At 42.2% G+C, this 13,959-nt stretch overlaps 1 protein-coding gene across 1 annotated transcript in view; it reads left to right on the forward strand.

Moving 5' to 3' along the window:
- The first annotated feature begins 975 nt into the window (after positions 1 to 975).
- The window catches only part of OXCT1 (3-oxoacid CoA-transferase 1), an 84,636-nt gene continuing 71,652 nt past the window's right edge, over positions 976 to 13,959 (forward strand). Inside the window, exons 1-3 of the mRNA XM_086479437.1 lie at positions 976 to 1,059; positions 3,893 to 4,001; positions 5,402 to 5,492. Coding sequence (XP_086335563.1) covers positions 976 to 1,059; positions 3,893 to 4,001; positions 5,402 to 5,492 — 284 coding nt within the window. The remainder of the gene's footprint in view (positions 1,060 to 3,892; positions 4,002 to 5,401; positions 5,493 to 13,959) is intronic.

Here is a 13,959-nt window from a genome sequence, read left to right on the forward strand (position 1 = left end):
AAGCAGCTTCTCACATTTCTCTGTGAATCCTTCTGTTTCACAGTGTATCGTTAGGGCATGCACTGATCATTTGGGGTATTTTTAGAAAGCATAAATAATGGCAGAGACATGCTTTGAATTCTCCTTCTAGCAGCAGCAGAAATGCCAGCAGTTCACATCATGTGGCTGCTTAAACAAGTATACATCTATTCTAGTAACATTTTCCCACCCAAACATAGCATCTGAATGCCCTGTGGAGACCACGTGCTTACTGGAGCCTAGCTCACCCTGAGGGCTATGCATTGGAAACTTAACCATTCAAAGCCTCTGTCCTTACTTTAACTCTGTGATGTTAGTCCTCGATGACCAAGTGATAGGGCAGAAATTTAAGCCACCTTAACTCCTAAGGGCGACATCTGCGATGGTGCATTTGAGTTGTCCACCTGTCGAAGCAGTGGAGCATCAGAAGGAAAACAGGACACCCCCACCCTTTACAGCTGAAGCAGTTGTAACATTGATGGTTTTGTCCACCTGTGTTTTCCGTGGGTCGGAGGGTTTTTACGAACAAAACCGCTGACTGCTGGGTGGCGGCTGCTTGGTCTGCCCGAGGCTCTAGGAGTGGGGGCTGCTCCCCCTGCCTGGCCCTACCGCCGGCCCCCCGTGGGACAGCGCCCGAGCCGGGTGGCTGGGCTCGGCAGCCGCGGGGCGGCTGGACAGCTCTCCCGCGCCCCGGGCTGGGCCGCGCCCGAGGGGGCACGGCCGCCGAAGGGGAGATGGCAGCCGCTGCTGCCGGCTCCTCGCAGGCGGCGGCCCCGCCTCGGGCGCAGCCGACGTCAGTGGGCGTCAGGGCCGAGCCCCCCACCCTCCCTCCGCCCGCGGGATCCGCCGTCCCGCCCGCCCCAGCTCCCTCGCTCGGCGTTGGACAGCAGCAGCCGCCGCCTCGGCCCAGCCCGCCGCCCCTCCGCTCCCCTTCTCCGAGAGTCGCGCAGCGCGAAGATGGCGGCGTACAAATTCCTCCTGCCGTCGCTCAGCCGCCGCATCTTGCTTCCCGCCGCGCGGCCGCGGGGCGCCGGGGCCGAGGTAAGACGATGCGGCGGGGGCCGCCGCAGCCCCGGACGGCCGCTCGGTCGCGCTCCCCTACAGCGGCCGCCCCCGCCGGCGGCCCGCGGCCCCTCTGCCTCCCCCTGCCCGCCGGGCCTGCCCCGGGGCCGCGCCCCTCCGGGCAGCGGTGACCTTGGCAGGGTACCCGCCACCGCCGGGGATCGACGTCTGCCGCAGGCGGGCGAGCCGGGCGGGACCGGGCGGCCGGACCCCCGGGGGGTAGGCGGGCGCCGTGCGGCCCCGAGGGTGGCGTTGTCCGCCCCCGCGGAGAGGTGATGGGCTTTGTTTTGTTTTTTCGATTGACGTGACGGTTTGCGCCCGGAGGAGGCCCGCGGGCGCTGCGGAAGGCGGGCGGCGGGGAGGAGGGCAGAGCGCGGCCCCGGGGCAGGCCTGGCCCCGGCGGCGGCGGGCTGGGATGCGGTGACCTTGGAGCACCGGCCCGGAGGTTTGGCTTCGAGGTTTAATTTTTATTTATTTAATTTTTAAAATTTCCGCTGCCTTTTAAATCGCAGCACAATTACAGTGTGTTACTGTATATTTCAGTGTTGCTCTCACCACATCGGTCTGCCCTGGCGGTAGGTGCAGGTGCGGGCGGGGAGAGCCCCGGTCCGCGGGCGCAGCTCCCTGGCAGCCCCGTCTGTTGCCATTCAAACGTGTGGAGTTCAGCCGGGCGGCTCGCTTGCTCGCTCACTCTGCTCTTCCTGGGGGAAGCTTCTGCCAAACCTCGCTCCTCCAATGGTTCCCAGCCCACGTGTAACCATAGCCAAGTTATTTTTTTTGTCTCTTCAGCCAGAATTCTTTCTGTGGCTTTTCTTATTTTATTTTAGTTTAAACATCTCATCTACTCTCCTTCTCATGCCCGTGTTTACTCTTCTTGATGCCTTTATGGACAAATAATCGTAGCTCTTTCAGTCTTTGTTTTGCTAAGTTGTGTTTTGCTCTTCTATAAAATTTATTTTGATTTTGTTGATCGTTCTAGGAGCTTGTCTGTCCCCGTGTTACTTCTCTCTTAAACCTGGGCTGCTAGAATTGCAGCCAGCTTCTGAGGTCTTAGCTTGCTGCCCCAGTGTGCGGGGGAGCATGAGTGACCCCTGACACCCAGCTGCCTGAAAGCCCATTGCTCTCAAATGGCCGAGTGGGTGGGAAAGGGACTGAGAAGAACCTATTTAGTGTAGAGGGGCAGATACCCTCATTAGAGACACCCAATGTGGGAATGCACGCGTATGTAGCACATGCTGCTCATTTGTTCCCCACTGTTACAGGCAGTTGTGAAGTTTAAAGAAAAGGTACTAGGTGGTCTGTTTATTCCCTATGTGTGTGTACAGGGACACGGTAGTGGCCTGGCCGCCCTCCAGCCCTGGCCCTCGTGCCTGCTCTTGCAGCCCTGTTGTGCTGGGCCTCCTGAGGCTGCCAGCACTTAACACTCATTTTGTCACTTGCCTGCCGAATGCAACCAGAAAAGACACTCTGCAGTCCCACTGTCATTATGAAAAAATATTTCTGCAAGAAATAGTCATGGTATAATTGAGTGCGGGGAAGGGTCTTCTAGTCGTTCTCACCTGGCACTGTTCCTTGTGACCTGTGTACAGATTTTTTTCTTTTTGAGCCCATGAAACCAGAGGATTATCAGCGTTTCCATTAGGAGGGAGATAAGAAAACCTGTCTGAATGGCAGCCTAATATTCGATATAAAGTCTTACAGTCTTGATTTAATAAAGAAGGCAGTTTGTGTAATCTTGAAACTGAGCAAAAATTATTGCCCTGGTTGTAGCTGGATCTTAAGGCAACTCTTTAGGGAAGAATTAGGCCATTGTCTTTGAAACGTGTGTAGATTAGCTTGTTTATTATTTATTTAGTAATTGTTTTCCCTCTTCCCAGTTTAAAATTTCTGACTTCACGATCAAATTGGAAGTGGAACCACCAGTAGGTTGTATTTTATCTTCCAGATACTGTCAGTTTATGGAGACTGTCAATGTAGTGACTTAAATGTCAATTGCTCCTGACACCTTGCCGGTGTTAGTGGGAAATACTTAGAGAAGGAGAAAAAAAAAAGGGGTAACCATGACCTGAGAATATGGTAGATGACTTATGGTGGTTACCGTGTGATGGCTTTGCACTGTGAAGTCTAGTTTTGGGAATGGGACTTGTATTGATTTCCCTGTTGCACTCCCTGTTTCATCAGCTGGAATTTCCCTGCTTCTGGGCTGCTCTTCAACACAAGGAGCTCTAAGACAGCATAAGGAAGCTGGGCAAAGGCTTACCCCTTTGAAGGGTGTCCCTGCTTACTATACGGCACAGTGCTGTTCTTCATATTGTTCCTTGGCCTCCACTCAAATTTTATGGTGGTATTGGCTCTCTGCTTCAGCCATTTCTGGTTATGTTTAGTATCTGGATGTCTTTGAAGCAATATATAGGTTAGAGCAGTCTTTGTGTTGCTCTAACTTGTGCTGAGGAATTGCATTTGTGAATCTTTTCACGATAAGTCACAATTTGTTAGCAGTTTAGGATGAAATTCAGAAATTTGAAATCTGTTTGGAAGCTGTTGAATTGATGCAGATCGTGTTAAGCCTAAAGCCTTCATAATACATATGAATGTCATAAAATATGGGTGATGTGGAGGATAGAGAGACTACAAAGTCCTTGTTTTGGAGACCTGAACCCTTCTCTCCCCCGCTGCAATGTTTAGTGTTTACAGTAGCAATATCTTTTTTTATATATTTTCCTCCTTATCTAGCCAGGGGGATGGTCATCGTTGTAAAGCTACTGTATAATGCTTTTTATTCATTCACTTGTTTCTTTTAATGTTTTTCCAGATTTGTGGATGCTATTTTTCTACCAGCTGTCATCGCAGCACCAAATTTTATACTGATCCTGTTGAAGCTGTAAAAGATATACCCAATGGGGCAACTATACTTGTTGGTGGTAAATATTTAAATTGTTTATGGATGCAATCACATGTTCTATTAATGAGATACTTTTTACCGTTTTACAATGTTTGTTTTAATTTTAACTAATTTGAGAAGCCATATGCTTGTATGGGCATTTTAAGCAAGTGATTTCCTACTCTGCTAATGAGGGGCAGGCTCTTTCACTGAGAAAATCCCAGTTTGTTCCTAAGGGGAGGGAAAAAGCCTCAGAAAAATCATGAGTTTTTTTTCCCCACTAGAGAAGCGTTAGATTTCGCTTGTGGCAGTTCAAATGCATAAAATCAACTTGGGCTTTTTCAAGTTAGCATTGTTATTTCAGATTGTGAAGAAATAAAATATGAATCGATTATCTTTGTGGTAACATTCTCTATATTCTGTATCTGCCTAGTCGCCGGGTCTCTGTGACCTTGAACAAATCGGCTAACCTGTTTCTGGCTGTAGGAAGTGAAGATAATACTTATCTACGTTACACTAAATGATTATGTCTAGCATTTCCAGAACAGTCAAGAAGTTTTGTCATGCTGACTTTCATTGTGACTTGAGCTTTTGAATATTCTAGATGATTTCCACAATTTCATGCTATTCAATCTACTGAAAGAAAAGCAATCTCTATTTAGTAGGTTATAAGCAGTTTCTAGTATTGAAGAAGTAATGAATGTAATGTTGTAAAACATGGGAAACCTCAGTGGAGATGTGTAATGAGGCAAAATGTCATCTAGGAAGAATTATTGTACTATTGTTTTATCGGAACAAAACAAGATCTGAGGCTGCTAAGTGGTTGGGAAGGAAATAGTAGCACTTGTAGCGATAGAGCCTGGCCTAAGACTTAGGCACCTCAGATGTGGCGTGGTCTTTCATTTTAGGCATACTGGGTTTTGTCATAATAGGTAGGACTGTGAGGCACCTCAGCCTGGGTGGAGATCTGGGTTACTGTGCTTCCAGTTACATATCTTCCCAAGAGCATTGAGGTTCCCAGATTTTTATCACCTAATTATAGACCAAGCTATATGAGAGAACTCTGTGATCCTCCTGTTTGACATTATGTGCAACAAAGAACTGAAGGTTAGTTGGGTAGAAAGAGAAGGAGGAATAACGAGTACAGTGGTTAGGACACACATCAGGAGAGCGGAGGTCCTGGAGCCCTTCTCCAAAGGCTGTTTGTGTGTGAGCAGACCTCTGATGGTTAAATGGCTTTAATCCAAACTGGGAAGCATCTATTGACTGGGAGATTCCAGTACTCGGGTAATTCTTTCCAGAAATGTTGGTTATTCAACTTAGGAGCTTATTCTACTCAGAAAAGATTTTTAATTAAACAGTGCATGTTCTTAGACTTCTGATTAGTCTGTGTTCTTGCCAACGCCTCTTACATACTCAATTTTCTTTTATTTTATGTAGGTTTTGGATTGTGTGGGATTCCTGAAAACCTCATTGGGGGTTTGCTGAAGACTGGTGTAAAGGGAATAACAGCAGTCAGTAACAATGCAGGGTAGGTATTCATATGTCTGTGGTTTAATAAGTACAGACTAAATATTCTGTTCATGTGAAAAGGCTGATATGTATGAAAAAGTCTCACTTTTTGTCATAAGAATTTTCATATTAACCACACAGCTTTGTTTGGAAGTGTTATTTTCAGAATGAGTCCTGAAAGTACAGTACTGTACGTATACTCAGCTTTGTCAGGGAGCAACTGTCGCTGTTGTAGACAGTTGCAATTATCTAAGTTTAAGTACGTATTTAACTGGTTGACTGTAACTGAAAATTCTGACTTAAATGCTTTAAATGTAGTATCAGTGATTTTTTTTTTTTTTTGTGTGTCTGAAGTTCTAAATAGGGATTTTTATTGTTTTTTTTAAACTAAGTTTGGTGCTTTCTGACCTTCTTACTGTCATTCTGTCACTTAAAAAAAACCCAAACAACACAACAACAGTGCAGAATATTTGTGATGAAAGAATAGAAAGCCTCTTTAATGGGTCTTGGAATTTTTGATTTATTTTTTAAATGTTTGCTCATTAAGAAACTCATGTGGTGTTGACAGTGAGAATAATTATTTTACATGTAATTTCACGGCTTCTCATTAGGGCTGATTTTTACACAAGCTGGTTATTGTAGTAGACTCCACAATATCTAATGATCTTCATGTAGAGAAATAACTACAGCCACTTCTGTTGAAGTACATTGATGGAATAGAAATGAAATTAAATAAAAATACTGATATGCAGAATGTAATGACTTGTATTTGAAATCAGCCTGGCCAAAAAGACTGATATTCTGTTCCTTGCAATGAATGACTAGCATGTACAGGTGGCCCTAACCTTGGTTCAATGGCTTATGCCATTAAATGCCACCTTCAGCAAGATAATAATTCCAGTGTAATGTAGTTCATTGAAGGTTTAAAGAGTATTGGAAGACTAATAGTGGCATTGACTTTCTTCAGCAAATTTTTTTTTATTATGGAGCTCATCCTAAACTCTATTCTCCTGTGAAATGAGAATATTTTCACAGCTAGGTGAACTGGTAAGGAAGACAATTTGTGAGCGTTCTTTCTGGTTTTGGGTTGGGTTTTTTTTGGTTTGGTTCGGGTTTTTTTTATAACATTGCTTACTTTCAGCAAATGGTAATATTTGTGTTACTACATTTTCTGTGAATTATGTTTTTATTTTGAATGCTCTATTTGTGGTAAATAATAATGAGAATTTTGTGTTGTTTTCATGGAACTTCATTAATGCTTGCAATTATGAGCCCTTTGCTTGGGCTGGAAGTCTCCCATCTATCTATTCTGTAGAAGCTCAGCCTTTATCCAGCTGCAGAACAAGACCTGTAGGGAGAAACACTGGGAAACTGTTTTCTTTTGTACCTACATTAGAATAAGAGAGCCAAGTTTATGTGAGAAATGTTGTGTGAGCATAAAGAACTTTGACATCTATTTTCATTCTGTATGAAGAACAAACCTTCCTCCTTCAATTCCTTCAGCCTTGCCAAATAAATGAATTAAGTGGAATTTATCTAATAATGCTTTGTGCTATTTTCAGCTGTATCATTGCATCTCCCAGATACTTTGTCCATAGATTTGCAGCCCAGTCTGTTTTGTTTTTGACTTGACTGTATTTAATGTATGGTAAAACCAGAATACCATTAAAAAAGCCCAGATTTAGTTATATCTATCTATCTATCTATCTATCTATCTATCTATTCCAGGCTTCTGAGGCTGAAGTTCACAGTATGTTGATCTTAATTTTTTTCAGTGCTTCATGCTTGCCATTGCACATTCATTGGATAACAGATATGATTTGTATTGGTATTTGGCACATCCGCAGTCAAACTCAAGCTCCTTAGACTCTTGTGGGAAACAATTTCTGCTGGATAGTGCAAAGGAGAGAGAAAGAGACAAAAACATTTTGAGTGAAAAGATCTATCACTTAGAGATCATTCACTTTCCTTATACTCTTATTTTTGAATGACACACACGTTTCTAGGTAGAGTGATTGCTCAGATGCTCCTGGGAGGAAGGTGGGGGTTTGAATGTGAGGAAAAGTGAAAAGAGAAGCATTGTGGAATAGAACGGAGAAGACGACATTTTGTATTGTCTTCCACACATTGTTCTTGGTGTTATAGTTTAGAATTAATTTTGCTTGAAATAATGCTACGTTTCCTGAAAATTCTTTGGGCTTTGGGGCTGATTACTGTAAAATGTTTGATTGCTGGTGGGAAAGAAAAGTTTAATTCTACTTTTCTTGAAACTGGTTTTCCATGAACATTCAGGGAAGTCTGGTAAGCTCCTCACAGAACACTGTAATGATTTGAAAATGCCTGAGGACATCTAGGCTTTTCATAAAGTCTAGTTTGTAAAAATCCTGGTTTTCCTCTCATGTTGAACAGTATCATTTATTTTGAAATTAAATTAATAATAAAACACAGTCACATTTATTGCTTTTATTTATTGTATTACTGTTAAATGGAACTTAGCCTACTATACTTTGGTATGGTTTGGGAACCAGGTTAAAGCACAGATGTCATTAATAAAGCCAGAGTCGTCGTCACAGTGATTGATACCATTAAGCATCTTCTAATACTCTGTCAAAAAGTATAGTGCTATTATCAAGTATTTCAATACTAATAAATGGGTTTTAAAACTGAAATAGCACAGCAACCATATACCCTGCAGCAATAGTATTCAAAGGGTGAGTTGTTCCTGTAATTTTGAGATGTCAGGTACTTTGTGGGATGAGTAATTTGCCGCTTTTCTAAGGTGCCTCAGAATTCAGTGTGTTTTGCGTTGGCACTGTTGTGCTGCAGTTGACGCCCTGCTGTATTTCATCTTCCTGACTGCAGATGTTTTCTCCAGCTCTTCAGCAAACAGGAGGTAATTGGTTGTGGTTAGGGTTTCTCACCCTGTGGTGGGGTTAGCAGGCAATTGGAGCAGGGAAGGAGCCAAGTACGTAGACAGCCTATTCTGGAGAACAGTGCAGCTACAAGGATTAAGTCACGGGTCTTTCAGTATGCATGAACAACAAAATGTCTCACAGAGCTATCTGTTTATAAGTGAAATAGAAGCAGTGGAGACAGTGCTTCAGTTACATCTAGGGGAAAGCAGTAATTAGGAAGTTCCGAAGCACTCTTACCAACAGTTTTAGCTGGAAAGAAGGCTCAGCAAAGCCTAGAAGTGCTTGGCAGTGTTCTACTTCAAAGGAGTAGGATGTTCCCAAGTTCACACCTACTGTTCTGTGCTGCAGTGAAAAAGGGAGGAGATTCCTCCTGCAAATTCTTGTTCAAATCACGTAGTTGCTGGCAGGTAAATGCCTTGTTTTGGGCTTTGAAAGGCTTGCCAAGGACAGATTGTAAAGCAGTGTATAGGGTGGTCTTAGGCACCTCAGTTTAGAAACATGATACTGTGAAACTTACTGTCTGTTGCTGTGCATTATGCTAGTGCAAACACTGTGTGCTAGCTAGTGAAATAGCACCTTTAAGAGTGGTTACTCTTTTGCCAAGCCAAACAAGGCAAGGTGTTTGAAAGGGAAGCAGTACAAATATCCTGTATCTCTGGTATTTACACAAGTTGCTTCAGGGGAAACTGGAGCTTGTGAACCAGGGAGATAGTGAAAGATGCCATGGTGGGTCGGTGTGCTTCTAAAATACAACCCCTCATGAGTTCCCTTATAACTTGTTTTGCCAGTGTTATTCATGTATTAAATACTTCCTTTACACTATGTTATGATAAGCCCTTTAAATTTAGAGGATTCTGTCTCATTAAGCTACTAAAATCCTTGTTGTTATTTTTTTGCTGCATTATTGTTTAAATTTGGTTCACTCCACATAGGCCAGTAGGTCCTTATTTTAAAACTTGATTCTGTAAATTCCTGACATAGTTGTGGTTAGTATATCTTGCATATGGCTGTTTTTTCATCTGCTTGTGACTTTGCATTGTTGCATAATGATTTCAAGTTACAGTGAACTTGGATGTTTCAGGTCAGCTTATGCTAAGACTTTCCTAATGCAGGCTGTCACACTTCTTGTTTCAGGATCTGTATTGCAAGAAAAGCTGTGTTCTTGTCAACGTAGCCAAATATTTAAAATGAAAGTTTAAGAAATTGGCACCAAATTATTATTTTAATGAATTTTGCTTAATGAAATGGATAAATAATTTTTGCTATAATGATATTCTGAGATCAACACTTCTGTCTCTACCACCTCAACAGGCTGAATTTGTACTTGGTAAAAATGAAGTCTGTTACGTGTAGCAGCTGCACCTGTGGTCTGACTGTTGTATCAAATGAGCCACTTCCCTCTGGGCTTTGTCTGCTTTTGAGACTTAAACATGCAGTCTTTTTGAATGCTATAGTGTCGAACAGTAGCATTTCACTTACAGTAAAAATAGAGAAGTCATAGTTAATGTCTTAATTACTAATCACCTGGGTGATCATCTAAAAGGAGATTGACAGCATGCTGTCAGATTATCACAGATTCAGACTGTCTGCTTGCTTAAAAGGCATTACTAGCTTTTTGAACCTTTGATCTCTGTGCTTTTTTTGAAGAAGTCCTTTTTGTGTTGCAATGTTATGTATTACTAAGGAGAAAATAGCTTTGAGATAAACATTTCAATGTTGGTCATGATGCCTGGGTGCCCTGTTACTTAGTTCTGTTGAACATAATACCCTTTTCCTAAAGGGCTATTTGCAGTTGCCAAATCTCCAGATAAGGCACTACTCCATGGCATCAGATGCAATGGTAATCTTACTGCACCTCATTCTAAAGCTCAAAATGTATTTTTATGTTCTTAGCAATTAAATATTTTGAATTTTAGGCAGGATTGGTGAATGTTATGTTTGTTAAAGCTTAAGGTTATTTCATCTTTCAGTCATCGCTTTCAATTGTATGTTTCTGTTAAAAACAAAGTGTCTGCCATCTTTGTCATAGACTCCTGTTTTGTTCTTGCATATGTAAGTCCTGTGGCTTAATTCCATCTTTATTATTACATATATATATATATAAATATGTACTTATATATATTTCTACTTTTATATATATTGCTTATAGATATTAAAATACATTAAAAATATAAAGAATACTGTCAGGTGGAAGTTGCACTCCAAATTCACAGAAAGTTGAGAAGTCTTTTCATGTAGTGTAAGGTGTCAGGTGATTTTAATGGCATGAATTTGACAATCCCTTGATTCAGAGAGCCGAAATGTAACTGAAAAAGTCTGTGAGGGACTGATATGAAGCTTATATGTACACAAAAAGATATGATCAAGGGAATAGTCAGAGAATCTTACATTGTGTGTGTCATTTTTTATATATGCATAACAAGTTCTTTAAACATCCCAAATTAAATATACTTTCAGAAGTGAAATACAAGGTCACCAATGACTTTTATCTGTCTTGGTGGAGAGATAAGAGTGAAGTTAGGTAAAATCCTGCGCATGGCAAGTTGTCAAAATGATGAGGGAAGGTATATAATATATTTTCAGTTTTAAGTTGAGTATTTGAAGCATTTTACTTTTTTTTAATCATTTCCATTTTTTGTAAAGAATCTAATCAGATGCCTTATTACAGTCGTTAAATTGTTGACACTGTGTGAACTACAAATCCCTGAAAATCTGACCAGGTCATCTTGCTAATTTTAGTGTGGAGTTATTGAGGATTTTGGCAGGGTGAATTGTACTAAACTTTGCACTACATGGAACTATTGAGAAATCAGCTGTGCAGATGACTTTCTGGTTGTGATAACAAACGACGACAAAATAGATATAAAACTGGGTCAATGTCTTAGAAAAGTAACAATAAAAGTTAAACTTAGCTTTCAGCCAGAAGACTTTTGAAGTATGACGCATTCATGATGACGTTCAATTATTTATCAGACTTCTGTACCATACAACTTCACTGTGAAAGAAAAATATTGTAAATTTTAAAAGTTCTGAATAGAGTTGTTTCATTTGTTGTAATAAAAACACATTTGCATTTCACGGAAGAAAGGCATGTGGAAAGAGGAGACCTTGCTGCTGGCATAACCATGTGGTATACAGTACTTGTTCTCTCAAAAAATTACCTGCCTTTGCAGCCTTTTGGTGGACTTGGCCTATGTGCCTGCACCCATCATTCTTACAGAACTGGAGCATTGTTTTTGGAGGAGGATGGTGGAGGAAGAGTACTGCTGTTTTGCTGTCAGGCTGGGGCGGAGCTGAAGTTATCAGAGCAGAGAGGACAGAATTTCCCTAAGAAGGCTTTAGTAGTGGAGGGAGAAGAGTGCAGTGCAAACACTGCAGAGAAGGAGCAGAAGGACAGAAGGTTCAGTCACGCCAACTTGGATGCAGGGCTTTGTGATTCCCAGCAACTGTGGGCTCCCTTACTTCTTTCTTCTTTCTCCCCTCAAAGTGGAAGAAGTCCCAGGCTGCTGGGCTGGCAGAGATGCAGTGCAGTGTTTCTTTTGACCTTTGTCATGGGCTGAAAAGGTGGTGAGACGGTTTCTGTGGTTTCTGGGAGCTGTGACCCACTGCCCTGATTTCTGTCCTACCTCTTCCTTCTCCTGACGAGGACTGCCTTAGCATATAGCAGAACCCATACTTCTCTCTCTTTTCTCAGTCACCTTCCCTCAGAGAGCTTCTACCTCTCTTTTCTGCTTTCCATTAAGTGGTTCCCCTTAGGACAAATGGGAAAATGTCCTAGGGAAAAAAAAAAAGAAAGAAAAAAGGTGGCTGAAGACAATGTCTCAGGAATCAATAGGGCAAATAAACGTGCCTCTGTCTAATTTGCCTTCCTATGAGCTGAGTCTGTTTTCCTCTTCCTGCTAGTTGACTCCCATTCCTTGTATTGCCCTATTTTTGTGTACCCTAGGACAGAAAAGGAGAAACAGAATATCATCAGCACTGTAGTAATCTTCCAGTGTAATGCACTGGGGATTGTCATGGGACATAGTCTCACTGTTAAGTGCCAGCTAGAAGACTGGGGAAGATGAGTCATCAAGAAGCGTTATGTGGTTGATTGTCCACATTTATTTTGCCCTTGGTGTCCCCGCAATTTTGTTGGTGTTTTCTGGCAAATCTAGTAGGCATCTACTCATTTTATGGACAAAGGCTATAAAGGATCACTTTTTGGTGCAGCCAGGATTATACTTCATGATTATTTGTGTGGACCTATGAATATGCACCACTAAGAACAGGGTTGGTGCCCTCAGCCACATACCTTATTTCATGTTGGTAGTTTCATGCTGTAGTCAGGCACCTCTGTGAGCCTAAAAGCTTAAGGCTGTGTTACCAAGAGATGTCAAACAGGTAGTGATTGATGCATTCCTTTTAGTTGGCGAGCATATCTGGACTTACCTAGGAAGTGTGGACCTACCAGGAGATGTAATTACATGTAACTTGGAGCAGATCCTTTTGAAGACTGAAAAGCTGATGTTACAAAGTAAAACAGACAAGATGAAGCCTCTTTTAAGTGGAGAACGACAGAGGAAATTGTTTCCCTTTCCCACTGCTAGCCTCTTGCCAGGAAAATTTCTAGCTCTGGAACAGGTCCATATATTATCAAGTTTCGTGCATAGTTGTGCAACACTCGGACATGCCGAATGCCTAGGGTGACTGCTCATGTCTACAGAAGCTGACTAGTGTCTTTATGTAGGGCATTCTTCAGGAGCAGGACCAACCATAAATATACTCTTTTTTTTTTGCAGCAATAGCAAGTTGCAGGAAACTCTAGTTTCTGCCTGAGGTGAGGGCTTGCCCCAGAATTCTTACTACACGTTTCTCAGTCCATCTTCAGTTACCCTCCCATCCTTCCAGTCCCCAAATTATGATAGAAAGGTCAGGTTGGGATTCGTGTTAGCTCCTCTTTGGTCAACATGTTTTAATTCTCCAAAACTCGCATATTCATGTCAATCTTTCAGAACCAGTGACTTCTATTCTTGGTTGGATCTTCCAGGAATATGCAGTGCAGGTCCTGGAGAATGTTTGAACATCAAGTATAGAGGAAGGCTTCTCTGAGAGACGTAGGATGAAGCCCTCTTGCTGTTTGATGCTGCTCACCCTCAGTTTCCAGTATTCCCAGTAAGGGCAGCCAATCTGTCCAGAGCACCCCCACTTTTCTTAGGCACCTATAAATGTCTTTACAAAGGCAGAGAGAGGAGAGTATAATTATCTCCTTTTACTCAAAAAAAAAAAAAAAAAAAAAAAAAAAAATCCCCAAAGCCATCTTAGGTCTCTTGCCAGAGCAGTAGGCATTCCAAGTCTCCTCTTTCTGCTTAAGAATGCAAATTTCTATTCCTTACTTTATCAGGCTGTGTAGGGCTTGTTGATGTGTGAAGCGTTTATCGGCTTGGAAACTTAGGTAATCTCTTTTTCCTTGTGATGCTGTAGAATGTGTTTTGCTTGAGTCACTGAAGAGAAAGGTCTGAGAGCTGCAAATTAGCATTTACCTGGAGCTCAACATTGACATGTTGCCTTTGACTACTTCCAGTATACTTG

Source organism: Leptosomus discolor, chromosome Z (genome assembly GCF_034619465.1).
Source record: "Leptosomus discolor isolate bLepDis1 chromosome Z, bLepDis1.hap2, whole genome shotgun sequence".
Taxonomy (NCBI): Eukaryota; Metazoa; Chordata; class Aves; order Leptosomiformes; family Leptosomidae; genus Leptosomus; species Leptosomus discolor.